At 38.7% G+C, this 18,069-nt stretch overlaps 1 protein-coding gene across 8 annotated transcripts in view; it reads right to left on the minus strand.

Moving 5' to 3' along the window:
* Positions 1–813: 813 nt before the first annotated feature.
* Positions 814–18,069, minus strand: part of SMC6 (structural maintenance of chromosomes 6) — an 83,180-nt gene continuing 65,924 nt past the window's right edge. For 5 of the 8 annotated variants that reach the window (XM_074991292.1, XM_074991293.1, XM_074991295.1 and 2 more), the window contains exons 24-27: positions 14,930–15,035; positions 11,901–12,053; positions 9,342–9,439; positions 814–2,703 (exon numbers count right to left, since the gene is read on the minus strand). In XM_074991292.1, the coding sequence (XP_074847393.1) occupies positions 2,595–2,703; positions 9,342–9,439; positions 11,901–12,053; positions 14,930–15,035 (466 nt within the window). In that variant the 3' untranslated portion in view covers positions 814–2,594. Of the gene's footprint in view, positions 2,704–2,755; positions 3,128–9,341; positions 9,440–11,900; positions 12,054–14,929; positions 15,036–18,069 lie in introns of those variants that run through there. The other 3 variants (XM_074991296.1, XM_074991297.1, XR_012645126.1) reach the window with 3 other exon arrangements.

Genomic DNA, 18,069 nt, shown 5'->3' on the forward strand with positions numbered 1-18,069 from the left:
AAAAGCAGTCTTCCCCCTATTATCTGTGATCAAAAGCTATTAAAACTTTCTTATTTTTAAATCAGCACCTCAGTCTACATTGTACAATAGCAAAAGTGAAGCAGTAAGATCATTGTATAACATATCTGCATGCAAGGTTAGAACTACTGTACAAAAGCAGACAGAAATAAACTGACATTCACTATACATACTATTGTACATGTATCTTAATCCGGATATCCATTTGAGTAAACATGTTATACATGTATTTAGTTTACAGATTTTTGCACATTACATAGCAAATATCATTTAAAAACATCTCATCATGTCTCCTACCCCAGGGTTTTGTACTGGTGACCATCACCAACCTATCAGTGTGCTATGCCTTCAAGTGTTTCCTATTCTTGTACTGGCAACGGGTAGGAGCGGGAGCAAAGATGCTTGTTTCTTTTCTGTTCCGTTTTACTAAAGCTCTAAATTGTTAGATATGCTTGTGCCTGAACGAGACATTTCACAGGCTGAACTTTCCAGCCCAGAACCCTCATGACCCAAACAGTCCTGAACCAGGGAGTTTGCCAAACCAGGGAGAACAATGCCAGACCATTGAGGGTACACTGCTCCAGCCCCCAGGGCACCGGTGGTCCCCTGCTCTGGCTCCTGGGGTGCCCGAGATTTCATGCTCTGACTGTCAGCCCCTAGGGCGGTGGGGTTACCCAGTTCCCACTGACAGCCCCTTTTGGCCCTGGGACATCACTGCTCTGTCCTCTGGCCCCTGGTGTACCAGGGCTCTGCTGCCCTGGCTGCTGCAGCTCTGTTCTTTCTTAGTCTTGCAATGTTCCTAGGCCCCAGCCCACTGTTTTTTTCCATGCAAGTGCCCCAGCCCTACAGCATCCATGGGGTCACAGATGGTCCTGAATCAGGGAAGTCTATATTACCAAAGTTCAACCTGTACATTCTTTTATTTAAATAAGATCATGGATCTAACTTCCTAAAAGGCAACAGTTGCTAGCTTTATTATTTTGATACCCCAAGAGTTTCAAATGGTGTATAAAAAAACCACTTGGAAAGAGTGAGAAGGTAGTTTTCTAGTCAAAGATCATTTTACCAACAAATTCTGCACATCTTAGTCATGAGAATCTTTAGTTAAGAATCTTGTTATAGCAACTCTAGTTCCATTGGAAAACTGAACATGCATGTTTAAACTGATTGACAAATACAGTAAAAGTGTTAACACATACTGGAAGTTAGGAGCAGCTTGTTTTCTCCCACGCGGGCAACAAGTTGCTTGGTTCAGAAAACTCAGACCTCAGATCAATTAATTTAACTTTTTCTCCCTTTCTTTAGTAACAACAAAGTATGTAAATAGTAGCACAAAACTCGCTAAGATTAAAAGGATGATAAATACTTATGTAGTCAGAGGTAACACATCGGGGTTCATAAAAGGTCATGACACACTACCTCAATTTGCTTCTTAGCTTGTACAGAGTATGCTCGTACAGAGTATGCTTACTCTGTGCATGCTCAGCCAGCGACCCTCACTCTGTTCTCTCACCCTCTCACCTCAGTTCTCCCACACCTCTATTGGCAGGCAAAAGCTAGCACCTATAATAGTAGATTTTTTGGAATGGATATTTCTGACATTATGCAATGCAAAGTTTACATTTGAACATATTACCTAATAATAGCACTAACATTATATAACAGCGGGAGGGAAGACAACTTTTAAAGGAACTGCGCACAAATTTCAAAATCTTTTGTTTTGTTAAATGGCTCTGTTCTTAAAAATATCAAGGCAAAAATATTTCTACAGTTAAATGTGTAAACACTGCTAATATATTAAACACAAATCAGATACTGCATGATAGCACAGTGATCTTTCCCTAGCCACACAGAGTAGTAAAATCCATTCTTGAAAATTGAGTGTATTTTACATAACATCTTAAAATCTTCTTGAACAGTGTTGAAAAATATAAGCCCAGCAGAATTTAAATGTACTTGGACAATTTTTATTTTGAAACATATATATAAACAAATTACTACTTAAATAATTTTAAAAAGCTCCTTCAAAACTGATATTTCTCCAGCATAATTCTATAAAATACATTTCAATTTTCAGAAAAGCCAAAAGTGCATATTTTATGTCTTAATCTCCAGTATGTGGCAGTTAAAAAGGAAAGTTAATCAAAACAAACATTTAATTTTTTCCAGTGACCCAAACTGGATTTTTATAAGCTAAACTGTAGTTTTACCAGAATTATACACTTCATTTACATTTTCTTTACAAAAAACTCAGTCTCGCTAAAAATATAAAGGAGCTTTCTCCTCTACCAGAAATATCCTGTAATTAAATTCTGTTCATCCGCATTAAGAAGGAACTAAGGGTTTATGTACACAGGCTGCGGAATGAAGCTCATTAGAACAATTTTAGTGCACCAGCAGGGTATATGCAGCCCAATTAGCATGCAACATAGTATGCTGTAGAAATCCTACCCACACAACGCACACTGCCACACCATGAATTAGTAAGCTTACAGACATATAAATTATGTATATTTACACTATAAAGCCCTGAATATTTAAGATAGCATTTAAACGTGTCAAAGGTATTTATTAATTTAATCTTCTTCCTCTTCTTGATCTCCATGTTGAAAATTTAGTGTAGTTTGTCCTCTTTCAGGGTCTTGCATTCGGAGGATCCGAATAAGGCTACTTGTAGGAAGAGAACTGGGGGAAAAAAAAACAAAACAAAACTCACAGCCTAAATAATTCCCTTTATGAATGAGTTAATGTTTCTGCCAATTTGACACACCAGTACTTGGTTCACATAAAACATATTTTATGCCAGAACTCATATTTTTATTCCAGACCAAAATCTTTAAACACCAGATTGCATAAATTATGCAAATGGAATTTTAAAAGTGAAAGTATAAATGCTAAGAGAAGTAGAATTACTTGTCAAATTCTGTTTACTGTTTAAATTTACTTTAGACCCTGATGTTGCAGCCACTCACACTTAACCTAAGTGCAGTCATGCGCGCATGCAGGATACAAGATTTAAACTGTGGGCAAGAGCTTGTTCTACAAAATACCTTATTGTACTTTCTTTGTACTTTGGTTTCCATTATATTAGTGTTCATCCATATTAATGCTGCAATTAAATGCATATATATCAAGTGAAGTATTATGAAGTCTAATTTTACATTTTGTTAAATACATGAAACCATATACCTAGAATAATAGACTCAAATGACACATTCCTACATTCCTAACTAAACACGGCTCCATAAATTATATGGAAAGACACCAGCTTTTTAAAAATATTGTGACAGAATATGATTGTATTCTGCTTCTAGATTAATATCAAAGCATTTGTAAGAGGTAAGGGTCAATGCAAAGGCTTTAATACCATCTGTATCTTCTGGTGACTTCTTGAAGGCAGTGTATTAAATAGTTTGTCACTAAATTCAAATAAAACTATTGTACACTATATCACTGAATATTTTAGCATCAGAATTAATGTATATTAGAAATGCATGTTTACATTCCATATTCCAAAAAAGTTATTAGTGTCAGTGCCTTTTTATTATCTTGACCTGAGTTTGTTGGGAACTTAAACTGCCTTCTTACATACTACACATCTTTTAACCACCCTCCCACACAAACCCTAACCAAATACTTAACAGATTATCTTAATACATCTATAACAAACCTGATCTATATTCCACCTCAGCACATTCTTATGATAAAAAACATTCCTTCCCCCCACCCCCCCACAGCTACTTAACGTTTATTTCTGCTCACATAATTCAGAGTGACAGACACTAAGACTGATGTCAATTGTATTTCATGATAGCCTATTCTCTGTTTAAAAAAAAAAAATCCTGCTTTGGAAAAAAAGTAACCATGTCTAGTATATATTTAATGACTAATTTTCTGATGACCCAAGTATATTATCCTCATCTTTAGGGACAGACTGTGTGTTGCCTCACATTGATACATATATATTAAGGGGAGATGGTGCAAGCAGCATTCTGCACCCATCTTGGGTCCTTGCAAAAGAGCTAAGCACCAAGACAGGTCCTCTTGGTTCAGACATGTTTACTCACACCAGTGTGAGTAGTAACCACCAAAGGAGAAGGAGCTTGTAATCAACCTACCCTCATTAGGAAGAAGCCAGGAGGATGCTCTAATAGTTCAAAAAGAACTACAAGGTGTTTAAGGAAAAATCAAGCTCAAACCTATGGATCCTCAGAGGCAGAGATACAACAGCCACTGAAAAGCCACCCTATTGATTCACTTAGGCATAACAGCATTTCTGAGACTTGGTGGCACACTAATATATTAATATTAATATTTTATTTTATAATTATTAATTTATTAGAAACTGGGGACACTTTTGGGGTAGGGGGAGCCTATACAGGAATGATGGGCTCCACCTAAATCAAGGTGGATCTAGACTGCTGGCATTAAACATGAAAAAGGTCGTAGAGCAGTTTTTAAACTAAGAGGTGGGGGAAAGCCGATTGGTGCGGGGGAGCACCTGGATCGGACGGAGACTTCTCTTACACGAGGCTCCATAGATAGGGATTCCCTAGAAGTTAGTCAGATAGGGAACGGGGGAAATAATATATGGGCAAGATCAGATGTGAAACAATCGCATATAAAAAATCCAACGCGTCTGTGAAAGGCGGACATATAAATAGTGGTAGTTTTTTAACGTGCTTTTACACTAATGCTAGGAGTCTGTCTAATAAGATGGGTGAACTGGAGTACCTCATATCAAAGGAGGAAGTTGACATAACAGGCATCTCAGAAACATGGTGGAATGAGGACAATCAGTGGGACACTATCATACCGGGATATAAATTATATCGGAAAGACAGAACAGGTCGTGCGGGTGGCGGAGTGGTACTATATGTGAAGGATAATATAGAATCAAATGAAGCAAAAATCCTAAAGGAATCAAAATGTTCCATAGAATCATTATGGATAACAATTCATTCCTCTAATATGAATATGGCATTAGGAATATATTACCGACCACCTAACCAGGACAGTGATAGTGATGCTGAAATGTTAAGGGAGATTAGAGAGGCTACCAAAATAAAAAACACAGTAATAATAGGAGATTTCAATTATCCCCATATTGATTGGGTGCATGTCACCTCAGGACGGGAGTCAGAGATTGAATTTCTTGATGCCTTAAATGACTGCTTCTTGGAGCAGCTAGTACAGGAACCCACAAGGGGAGAGTCAATTCTCGATCTAGTCTTGACTGGAACGCAGGATCTGGTCCAAGAGGTAACTGTTACTGGACTGCTTGGAAATAGTGACCACAATATAATAACTTTTAATATTCCTGTGTTGGGAAGAACACCGCAGCGGTCAAACACTCTGGCATTTAATTTCAAAAAGGGGAATTACACTAAAATGAGGAAGCTAGTTAAACAGAAACTAAAAGGTAGAGTAATTAAACTAAAATCCCTGGAAGCTGCATGGAAACTGTTTAAAGACACCATACTAGAGGCCCAACTTAAATGTATACCCCAAATAAAAAAAACACAGTAAGAGACCTAACAAAGAACCACCATGGCTAAACAGCCATGTTAAAAAGGCAGTGAGAGAGAAAAGGGCAGCTTTTAAAAAGTGGAAGTCAAATCCCAGTGAGGAAAATAGAAAGGAACATAAACACTCCCAAATTAAGTGTCATAATGTAATAAGAAAAGCCAAAAAAGATTTTGAGGAACAGCTAGCCAAAAATTCAAAAAACGATAGTAGAATGTTTTTTAAATACATTAGAAGCAGGAAGCCTGCTAAAAAAGCAGTGGGGCCCTTGGACGATAAAGATATAAAAGGAGCGATCAAGGAAGACAGTGCCATTGCGGAGCGATTAAATGATTTCTTTGCTTCAGTCTTCACGGCTGAGGATGTTACAGAGGTTCCTAAATCTGAGCCAGCCTTTTTAGGTGACAAATCTGAGGAACTCACTCAGATTGAAGTGACATTAGAGGAGGTTTTGGAGTTAATTGATAAGCTGAATAGTAACAAGTCTCCAGGACCAGACGGCATTCACCCAAGGGTTCTGAAAGAACTCAAATGTGAAATTGCGGAGTTATTAACAGTGGTTTGTAACCTATCCTTTAAATCCACTTTGGTACCAAATGACTGGAAGACGGCCAATATAACGCCAATATTTAAAAAAGGCTCTAGAGGAGACCCTGGCAATTATAGACCGATAAGTTTAACATCAGTACCAGGCAAATTAGTAGAAACACTAGTAAAGAATAAAATTGCAAGGCATGTAGAAGAGCACGAATTGTTGGGCAAAAGTCAGCATGGTTTCTGCAGAGGGAAGTTGTGTCTAACTAATCTATTAGAATTCTTTGAAGGGTTTAATAAACATGCGGACAAGGGGCACCCAGTGGACATAATATACCTAGATTTCCAGAAAGCCTTTGACACGGTCCCACACCAAAGGCTTTTATGTAAATTAGGTGGTCATGGGATAGGAGGAAAGATCCTTTCATGGATCGGGAATTGGTTAAAAGACAGAAAACAAAGGGTGGGAATAAATGGGAAATTTTCACAATGGAGGAGGGTAACTAGTGGTGTTCCCCAGGGGTCAGTCCTGGGACCGATCCTGTTCAACTTGTTCATCAATGATCTAGAAAATGAGGTAAGCAATGAGGTGGCAAAGTTTGCAGATGACACCAAGTTGTTCAGGACAGTCAAAACCAAAAGGGATTGTGAAGAACTACAAAAAGATCTCAGCAAACTGAGTGATTGGGCAGCAAAATGGCAAATGAAATTTAATGTGGGTAAGTGTAAGGTAATGCATGTTGGAAAAAATAACCCAAATTACACGTACTACATGATGGGGTCAAATTCAGCTACGACAGATCAGGAAAGGGATCTTGGAGTTATAGTGGATAGTTCTCTGAAGACATCCACGCAGTGTGCAGCGGCAGTTAGTAAGGCAAATAGGATGTTAGGAATTCTTAAAAAAGGGATCGATAATAAGACAAAAGATATCATACTTCCCCTATATAAAACTATGGTACGCCCACACCTTGAGTACTGCGTGCAGATGTGGTCTCCTCACCTCAAAAAAGATATATTGGCATTAGAAAAGGTTCGGAAAAGGGCGACTAAGATGATTAGGGGCTTGGAACGGGTCCCATATGGGGAGAGGCTAGAGAGACTGGGACTTTTCAGTTTGGAAAAGAGGCGATTGAGGGGCGATATGATAGAGGTATATAAAATCATGAATGGTGTGGAGAAAGTGAATATAGAAAAATTATTTACCTTTTCCCATAATACAAGAACTAGGGGACACCAAATGAAATTGATGAGTAGTAGGTTCAAAACTAATAAAAGGAAATTTTTCTTCACACAGCGCACAGTCAACCCGTGCAACTCCTTGCCCGAGGAGGCTGTGAAGGCCAGGACTCTATTAGGGTTTAAAAAAGAGCTTGATAAATTTTTGCAGGTTAGGTCCATAAATGGCTATTAGCCAGGGATAAAGTATGGTGCCCTAGCCTTCAGAACAAGGGCAGGAGATGGATGGCAGGAGATAAATCACTTGATCATTGTCTTCTGTTCTCCTTCTCTGGGGCACCTGGCATTGGCCACCGTCAGCAGATGGGATGCTGGGCTGGATGGACCTTTGGTCTGACCCAGTATGGCCATTCTTATGTTCTTATGTAATAATAATCAGGCATCAAACTATAGGGAAGAAGCTGGTTACTAAAGTGGAAAAATACTATACTTGTACTGGCTATCAAAGGACAATTTCTAAGAACACAATGTACCTACAAAACCCAGTCCCTAATATCAATATTAGTAGGGATGCAATAGCTGCTTCTGAATCAGTGAGCAAGTCAGTATGTTGTGAGAGATTAGAAAAGCAACAGAACCTACTAAAAATTAAAGACCAATAGAGTACTCCAGATGAAATGGTTTCCTGTAAAATAGTTTGCAGAAAGCTTGCTATGTTAAGCAAATAACCTCTTGAAACAGTTTGTTCTGGAGCATACAGAGGAGAGTGTAACACAGGAAATAAATCAGAGATGCAGCATAGCCAAGACACTAGGCGTGGGTCAGCAACCTGCAGCTCCGAAGCCACATGCAGCTATTCAAGAAGCCACGTGCTGCTCTGAATGTGCTGTCGCTGACTCCTCTTGTGGCTCTGGAGGCGGCTGCTGCTTAAACAAAAAATCTAAATTCCGCTTAAGCACCAGCAGCAGCAGCCGCCGCCACCTCCAAAGCTGCTCAGCAGTCAGCTGCAGCTGGGTGAGGGAGCCCCAGAAGAGGAAGCTGGAAGGGCAGGAAGCTGCCCCACATGGGGGGGAAGTCAGCCTGCAGGAGAGCTAGAGGGAGAGGGAGCCGAGCCTGCCCTGCTGGACCTGCGCAGCCGCACGCAGAAAGAGGGAGCGGGGGTGGGGGAGCAGCATAGGGAAGGTGGGGACCATTGACGAGCAGCAGCATGCAGCTTGTCAGCTGAGGCAGGTAAATCCTGGGGCTGAAGGAGTTAAGCCTGAGGTCAGGGGGAGGCTTGTGGGAAGTGGGGTAAAGCTTGGGGATAGGAGAACAGATCTGGGGGTTGAGGAAGTTAAAGCCTGGAGATGGGCATAACAACTTTCTAACTGATAAACAATTGTGTGTGCTGTTCTTAAAACAGGGGTGACAAAAATAACAGTTTGAAGTTATTTATGAAGGACTGTCTCATTCACGTGCAATGCAGCTCTTCAAGTACTGATTTTGTAACTCAATTTGAAAAAAAAAATCTGTTCTCGCTATTTCAGTTGCAGACTCCTGCACTAAAGCGACATCTACATTACAAGCACTGGGAATGGGGTAGGGGGGTTGATTCCAGCGTGTGTAGACATACAAGTGCTAGGTCTCATTTGGGCTTGCATGCTAAAGTAGTAGTATAGCTGCAGTAGTACAGACAGCTCAACTACATACCCTTGAGGTTCAGGTAGTGTTTGTACTGAGAGCAGCTAGTGTCACCACTACGGCTATTCATATCTCCATAGCTATACAGCTATTTTTAGAGTACTGGCTCAGGTTAAGGTTCATGTATGCCAATCTGAGCTGGGAACCACACCCTATCTCATAGTGAAGATACACCATAAATAAGAAAGACCATAGTATCTTGAAATCTTTGAAGGAAAGCAGAGTAGGGAAGGGTTATGAACTGTTACTTAAAATCCCCAAATCATCAGGGTGGCCATTTAAGAATACTTTTGATGCTGATATTCTAGGCGTATATACTGTAAATAGTGTACTGCCCTCTTTCTTACATATCAAACATTTCTAGCACACTTATTAAGCTAAAAACTTGAATAAAAAAAGATTACCTCATGCTTTGAGGTGTGAGCAAAATAAATTGTCGATGACGCTGAGAATCTGCCATCTTGAGCATCATGTCCATTGAAATTCTTCTATTAACCATGTCCTAAGAACAGACAATCGATCAGTTACTGATATTTACAATATATTTTTGTTGTCTAGCACTGCTGTATAGACAATTAATATAAACATCCATACAAACTAAATTGAGATAATTTTGCTAGCACTATTAGTTAAATAACTAAAACACTGAAATTCCATTTAAAAAATCTACATCAAGAGAACATGAAGGTTACAGAAAGCACTAAAATTCAGGAAGTGAACAGAGATTGTGCACCTGTCATAAACACTCTCTCTTTGCATATGCGTATTATGATACCACCTTCAAGTAGACAATCCTGTATCTATCTTAATATCTCATACCTTATTCTACCATTTTGGATGCATGCATAGCACCCTATGCTATCATGCACTACTCAACGTATGTTTGCTTGGCAGTCACTTATAGACAAGGCGTACAATGAATAACGTTCTAGGTACCAGATTTCAAAAAAAGATGAAGAAACTGGAGAAGTTCCAGAGAAGAACAACAAGAATGATTTAAGATCTAGAGAACATGAGCTATAAGCTATCCTTGGTCTCTGAGGATAGGACAAGGAGCAATGGGCTTAAACTTCAGCAAGGGAGGTTTAGGTTGGATATTAGAAAAAGCTTCTTAACTGTTAGGGTGGTTAAACACTTGAATAAATTACCTAGTGGGGGGTGTTGTGGAATCTCTATCACTGGAGATATTTAAAAGCAAGACAGACACACGACATCTATAAGGAATGGTCTAGATCACTGGTTCTTAACCTGGGGTGCACACACCACTGGGGGTGCATGATGCCCTTTCTGGGGATGAGAGACATGCCAGAAATTTTTAAGAAGGTAAATTATCAAAAACACAAATTAAGCACAGGCACATAAGTACAACTACTTTGTTTCATCAAACCTCTGTATGAATTCAGTTAGCCACTAACAGCGCATCAGTTACAGTTTACTTCCACAGCAAAACTCTGCAACATCTCTGGGTAGTGCTTCCTTACTTTTGCATGCCTGCTGTACTATTTGTCGTAAGTAATAACAAAACTATTTTGCATATATTTAATATGATTTAAGAGTGTACAGGCCCCCTCTATCTCCATTTTTGACTTTTGATAAGGGGTATGAGAACATATTTGATTTTCGATAAGGGGTGCAAAAACATGTTTTGAGAACCAAAGCGGTGCAGGCTGCAGTAAAGGTTGAGAACCACTGATCTGAACAGTGCTTTTTGGCATGAGGGCAGGTAACAGGACCCAATGGACTCTCAAAGTCCCTTCCAGGTCTTGTGTTCTATGATTCTATTTTAAAACGCCAACAAAACCTGTCTCATTGCTGTCAATTACACTAGTGGACTACAGAAACTTATTGAAAAATGTGCATATATACTGTATTTGAAAACCAGAATAGGACAGTGAAATTAAAGACTGTATTGTAAGGCACACACTGTGGTATTCGTTATCCATATCACTTCACCATGCAAGTTCTCTCAATATAAGTTTCTCACTAGAATTTTCTAGATTTGTTTTTAAGCCTCTGAATAATCCCAAGCGAGACTGTGGAATAAGAACAAGGTTCAAAGAACATATGAGTTATATGACAATAAACCCAAACCAAGTAGGAAGTTGGCATTTATGTCTGAGGTGAACATAGCCCAGAGTATCCATACCTTCCCTGTGCAGATTTATATTTTGTAAAACAAATGCATACAATGCATCTAGCATACAAGGCCCTGAAACCACAAACATCCATGATCATAAACTGAGCACAGAGGTCATCAGCTACAACAAAGGAAATATGAATAGTAACCATTTGGTTCTCCACTGTCAAGCTGAACACACTATAAAGCAGACTGCTTTATTTCCACAAAAGAATCATTTAATATGAAGGTGCTGTATAGGGTTTTCCTAATTATATGTTCTATAAAATCAAGTTTAGTTAAAAGGTAGGCATTTATATTAGTATTTTGATATTAAATCATCTGTGTTTTTTAGTTTTGGAAGAATTCTGGTGTATAAGTATGGAGAGAGATGTCAACCTACCTGACACTGAGCTAAACTACTATACTTGTTCGACCAGCAAAGGCAAAATTGTACCCTGATGAACCAAGGGGATGAGCTAGAAGTTTCTCTTGGCAAATCACTGAGAAAAAACTCAGTGATGTTATCAGACAGTTACGGACCAGGAAAAATGTTAAGATCCAGAAAAGCAAGTTATACGGAATTTATATTTCTGAGATTGTTCATGAATTCAACTTATATTTTGAAGTAGTCAGACTTACATAGACATGTTCCTTATTTCCAATTACCAACTTAGAAAACCAGAGAGACTAAGTTAATGTATTCTCTAAATACCATCATGGAAGAAAAATGTAAGTTCCCAATCAAAATAAATTACTATAATCTTAACTTTCCAATGAGCTCTGCTTAATTACGTTGGCAGTTTATTCACCAACATTGGAAGATGTGTTTTCAATTTATACTTACCATGTAGACATCAAATTCATCCAAGCATCTGAAAGGCGATTCAGCAATGGACCACAGAGAAAGAATGAAACAAACTGTTGAAAAGGAACGTTCACCTCCTGATAGAGATCTCATGTCATTTAGAGCAGCCTTGTTGATATCTCCAGGCTGGACCTCAAATGAATTTAAGACATTCATATAATTAGTAGCTCATGATGAATACCTGGAAAAGAAGCAAACTAATCTTGCAAAATTACAAGTGCCAATTTTAATAGAAGATTTAAGTTTTCAAATATTAAACATTAACATGAAAACCACTATATCTTATATACCCTGTAGAAACACACTAATTTTGTATATTTCAATATGTATGTATCTCAATGAAATTTTTAAGGAGTAGTTCTAAATCAACTGTCCCTGCTTCACCCAAACATAAAAACAGATTTAAGGCCATGTCTACATTGCACAGAAGTACAACCCTCTCAGGGTCAATATTCTGGGCTTTGATTTCATGCGCCTGGTGGAGATGCACAAAATCAACTGTCAGAGTTTGGCCGTTGACCCTTATACTCCTTGATATTGCACAAGTAAAGAAGGCTGATGAGAGAAACTCTCCTGTTGACCTTCCTTAGTGAGGACAGCAAGGTAAGATGACCGCAGATAACTAGATTCTAGCTGCGCAAAACCATTAAAAACTTACCTGCCCAATGCTCACCAACCCTCATTGGAATGAGTAACTCAGCCTGTGATTTGTTGTTTGTCTACCTTTATAACAATTAAGCTCATCAATAAGTGTGCTTATGCTTCTGTCAAACATCAATGATCCCAGAAGTGGACAACATCCTAAATACGAGTCAGTGTGATGCTGTTTCAAATTAAGCAAACGTGATTCTGGGATGCATTAACAGGAGTGTTGTGAGCAAGACACAAGAAGTCATTCTTCCACTCTACTCAGTGCTGATTAGACCTCAGTTGGAGTACGGTGTCCAGTTCTGGGCACCACTTTTCAAGAAAGATTTGGAGGTCTAGAGAAGAGCAATAAGAATGATTAAAGGTCTGGAGAACATTAGCTATGAGGGAAGACTGAAAGCACTGGGGTTATTTAGTTTAGAAAAGAGAATACTAAGAGGGAACATGATAGCAGTTTTCAAGTATCTCAAAGAGGGTTACAAGCACGAGGGAGAAAAATTGCTCTTCTTAGCCTCTGAGGTCAGGAGTAAGAGCAATGGCTTAAACTAGAGCAAGGGAGTTTTAGATTAGACATTAAGAAAAACTTCCTGTCAGGGTGGTTAAACATAGAATAAAATTACCTAGGGAGGTTGTGGAGTCTCCATTCTTGGGCATTTTTAAGGGCAGGTTAGACAGACACCTATCAGGGATGATCTAGACAGTGCAAGGTCCTGCCAAGAGGGCAGGGAACTGGACTTGATGATCTCTCGAGGTCCCTTCCAGTCCTAATACTCTTTGATTCTAAGAGTAGCTAACTACAGGTTGCACCTCTCTTGTCCAACATGTCAGGACCTGATAAGTCCCAAAGAAGAGAACTTGACAGCCGAGGGGAGATCCAGAGCTTCTGGACCCAGCCAGCCTCTGTGATACTAAGGCTGCCGCGGCCCCAGCCTCCTTCCCACTGGGATTCCATATCAACCCAGGCTTCCTGCAGCTACCACGGGATACCAAGCCACTGCCCCTGGCTCAGTCCCATGGGCCCACAGGGAAGGTGGGGGCTACCTGCTCCCAGCCCCGCTTTGCTGCCAGGCAGGCAGGGGCTCCAGCTCCTGGCTCTGCTGCAGCAGAGCAGGCAGGGTTCCTGCAGCAGACACAGCCCCAGCCCAGTACTCTCTCATCTAGCAACATCCATGGTCCATGTATTTGAGAGGTGCAATCTGTACATCACTAGTGGTGTCGTAACAAGGAATTGACCATCTGTATGAATACATGACACAAGGTAAAGACTCCTTTGTCACTTGGATTACAGTGACACCTTGTGGTAGGCTCTGTTTTCCTTTTACTGGTATTCTGAAGTGCAGGAGAAAAAAAGTTGTTTTGATTAAAAATAATTAACAAAATGTGTGTGTTTGCTGGCAACCTTTTTTAAACAAAAATATATTTTAAAATTTGTTTGTTTTTACTTTTTAAGGCAATTTAGAAGTCAAGTCACTCTCCACAACATGTCAACAGTACTGAAATCAAAACAAGGACCCAAAAGAGGTACTTGATGCATCTGAGCTGCAGCAATAATATTTTCTTCTCTTTATTTTTAAGGTAACATTGTATGCTGTAGGAGTGTGAAATGCTATAAGTTTTGTATCTTGTCTCTTATTTCTCCCACCTGGAGAAAAACTTTCTGATCACGTTTTGTTTTTTTGTTTTTTGTTTTTTTTTAAATATAATTGGTCTTCAACTGTTCAAGGGTCTAAAATTTATGGAAGTCTAATTAGGTAGTCTAACCACACTAAGGTGAAATAATATCAAGTGAAAAATTACTAATTATAAATATCAGATGACATTTATTGAATACTCCTGTAATTAATATACCATGACTTCTCGTTTTCATTTTCCAAGTCATAATTTGAAAAGTTAGAAGACCTGAAATAATGCTGACTAACTGTACATTTACTACATCTTCATATTTCACATTTTAATTTTGTATTAAATGTACATTTAACCATACAAATCTATTTCTGTAATAGCTCATCTGCTTCTCCCCTCCTTTTCTGCATCTGAAGTCATAGGATCGTAGGACTGGACAGGAGCTGAAAAAGTCATCTACTTCAGTCCCTTGTACTGTCCTAATCCATTCACAGGTTAATCAAGTCACACTAACTTTGACATCAAAAGACGATATTGACTTCAGATGGAGAACAGGAAATAGTACAGTAAGTTGAGAGAAACCAGGTGTTTTGTTTCCATGCAAAAATCTGCTTTAGTAAATTCCAAGTAACTGAAATACAGAAAGGCAATTTAATAGAATTTCTAAGTGTGTGACACAAGTTTAATATCAAACACAGTTTATGGGAAGGTATTAAAGAAAATACAAAGCAACTTACTGTTATTGAAAGTGTTTCATTCTTGTGGTCAAAACACATTTTTCCCGAGTAAGATCGCTGATGTAGTAGGACGTTAAAATACCACTTGCAACGTAAAGTAAGACACCTTTTCAGATAAATTTTGCAAACAAACAGATCAATGATCATTAAAAACAATATACACAAAATGGTAAAGAGATTTACAGCCCAAGATCTCCATTAAAAAAATGAAAGAATGAAATCTTAAATCAACATTTACTGCTTCATTTTAATGTAATATTGACACATAAAAGCTTTAGTCTATGTATTAGAGTTGCACATATTATATATCCAATAGAACCACAAAAGCAAGAAATAAATTAAAACACCAAAAAGGACATACCCACTTCAACACCTCTATACAGACACACATACATCATATTACTAAAATTCTCGATAATTTAATTTTTACTTTAGTACGGATGCAAGCCATCCAGCACCAACTTTCCAGATTTACCTTACTACTATCCATTGTTCATAGTTCTGGGGAAAACACATTCATTCAATATTTGGAAAAGGGTTTGCTGGAATGTTGACATTGCTATTGGGGAACAGTTCAAGTTGAAATACTTTGTCTAGTGAAGTTTGGCTAGAGAAGAAAAAAGTATGAACTGCTGGAGGTTTTAACATTTCATTGCTGACTTTAGTGGTTTTGCATTGGATGTAAACTCTCACACTCAATAGTGCTTTTGTGTATTAACTTTTCAGTTGCTTCGCCATAGATCCTATTTTCTGCAAAACACTCCTCTTGCTTCAGGAGAGGACCTCTTAAAGCCAGCTGAACAATTTAACAAAGAATAGGATCTTTGCAATTAGTAGTGATAGCTCTCATGAGGCCCAGCTGGCTGAATGATTTCACAAAGAACAAGATCCTTGACACAGTACCAACTGTTTTATCAAAGTTGCTACAACAGTTTTATGGAGCCCCTCATTTTCAATAAGCCAACAAATACTCCAGTGAGGATTTTGGTTATAGTGAAAACTGTTCATCCACAAGTATGTCACAAGAGGTCACTTCTTGGAGAAACCAGCAGTTATATGATTATAAATCTCCCCATCAGCTAACTTTTGCTTATAAGGATTCAATTATGAAAAGACACCACTAATTCTTTTTGGCTAATTAAAAACAAACATTTTTACATTTCCAGAGAGCCCAAAAATCAGAACCAGAAGTCTGGAACCAGAGTAAGGTCAGGAAGACACCAGAGGTTCAGTAGCAGCAGACAAACAGGAGATCAGAAACCACAATTCAAGGGTCAAGAAATCAAGCTACAGAAGCAGCAGGGAGTAAAAGGCACAAGCTACAGAACAGGACTGAGGACCATTATTTATACAGTTTCCTGTTCCTGCTGCCATATTTTCATAGTGCTTGCAGGCCAATCAGCCTCCCTGGAACTCTGCCAATGAGACCTTGGGGTAGAGCCTCACACTAGGGCTAAGTTTTTTGGGTTCCAGACAAACTACTGCCAGCAGGCTGATACATGGAGAGAGGCTGTTCCCATGAACCTTGCAGGACCTGGTTCAAGACCTGTGATAATGTGAAAAACTTTCCAAAGATGAGGGGAAAACATTCTCTAGTTTGGAGAGCAATATGCAGATATTTTGGCACCACCCTGCATTTCAGCTGTCAGATGAAGCAATGCTAGGTTCAGGTGCAGCATTTAATTATTGTTCGGTCAGACTAAAGAGGAAAGGTAATTGGAGATTGCAGAAAGATTCTAGAGATCCAAATACCAGAAGAGTCTAGGCCCATGCTAAAATTATCATTACGATCCTTCCATCTTGCTTCATTTTTCACAGAACGCTCAGGATCATGATCTTTTTGGGAAAAAATTTGGTACTTGTTTTGGTTTGGTGGCAAACAGCTTTACAACTGGGAATTCTACACTTGCAAAACAAGATGGTGTACTTTAACTGACCTCTCATAACTGTCTGCGAACAGTCATCTAAACTGACCTGCAAACGTGTTCAGAAAGCTGGGAAGCTGCAGATATACAGGATGTAATTGCACTGAGTGGTCATTTATTACAGTGATCAGCCTGAAATCAGCCAGCCATTAAGTTAGCAGCAGACTGGTGTTCTTGATGCCTTAGGTGAGCTGCCACATACAACACACACTTAGTGACTACTATAGTGCTGTGGAAAGTCCAAAGAGTAGAATGCCTTATTGGTTATACAGTTATTTGCTGAGAGTTGGATGAATGGATGTGTGTAAATATACATCTTGAAGGATGACAGCCATGAACCAGTCTTGCAGAGGAACTGCAACTCTCCATCCCTGCCCTGAAACAAGACATGTATCTCTGCCTGAAAAGAAATGATGGCAGGAAGCCTAAAATTCTTAAGAGGGTGCCCTCAAAGAAAAGCAAGAGGGAAGTGAAAATTGTAGAAAACCTTAAAACTCTGGCATTCTATATAAAAAAGTAATTGACAACTAGTAGTAAGACCATTAATTACTCTAATGCAGGCCACAGTAAAGAAGATGAATGCTGCAGAGGTTCTACCTTAATGCACTGGTTGGTAAAAAGGAACTGAGGAATATCTGAGCTTGTTCTGCCCTTTATGCCATTAGGGAATCTAATCCACAGTCTTATCCCCAACTGATACAGCAGACCAAAAAGATACAATCTCTCATTCATGGGGCATAAGCACATCCAAAGTGGAATCCATGTGGCTAATCACTTAGATAACAATGAGTTGATGTCCCAACCATCTTGGAAAGGTTTGCTAGAAAATATGGCTTTAAAATTAGAAGCTATTATTCTAACCTCAGGTGTGAATTTAATAGCATTTTTATTTCTATTTAGCATATTTTAAACTTTCAGCAATAAAGATACCACTTGCAAGGTGAACAACATATATGCAAAGCCTTCTGTTAACATCCATTAAATAGAACTCTTTCTTGGACTTAAGTATTGCAAAAATTTGATTTTTTTAAAAAGGATGTAATTAAATACAACTCTTAAAATATTTATGTTATACCATTCCCAATTTAATTTGTCTGGGTACTTAGAGGGGCAAGAATAGGAGAATGGTTAATTAAAACAACTGGAAAAAAATCACATATGGTATAAGGAGCTAACACAGGATTTTTTAAATGTGTTGAATACAGAATTTGTTCA

This window comes from Carettochelys insculpta, chromosome 3 (genome assembly GCF_033958435.1).
Source record: "Carettochelys insculpta isolate YL-2023 chromosome 3, ASM3395843v1, whole genome shotgun sequence".
In the NCBI taxonomy this organism is placed as follows: Eukaryota; Metazoa; Chordata; order Testudines; family Carettochelyidae; genus Carettochelys; species Carettochelys insculpta.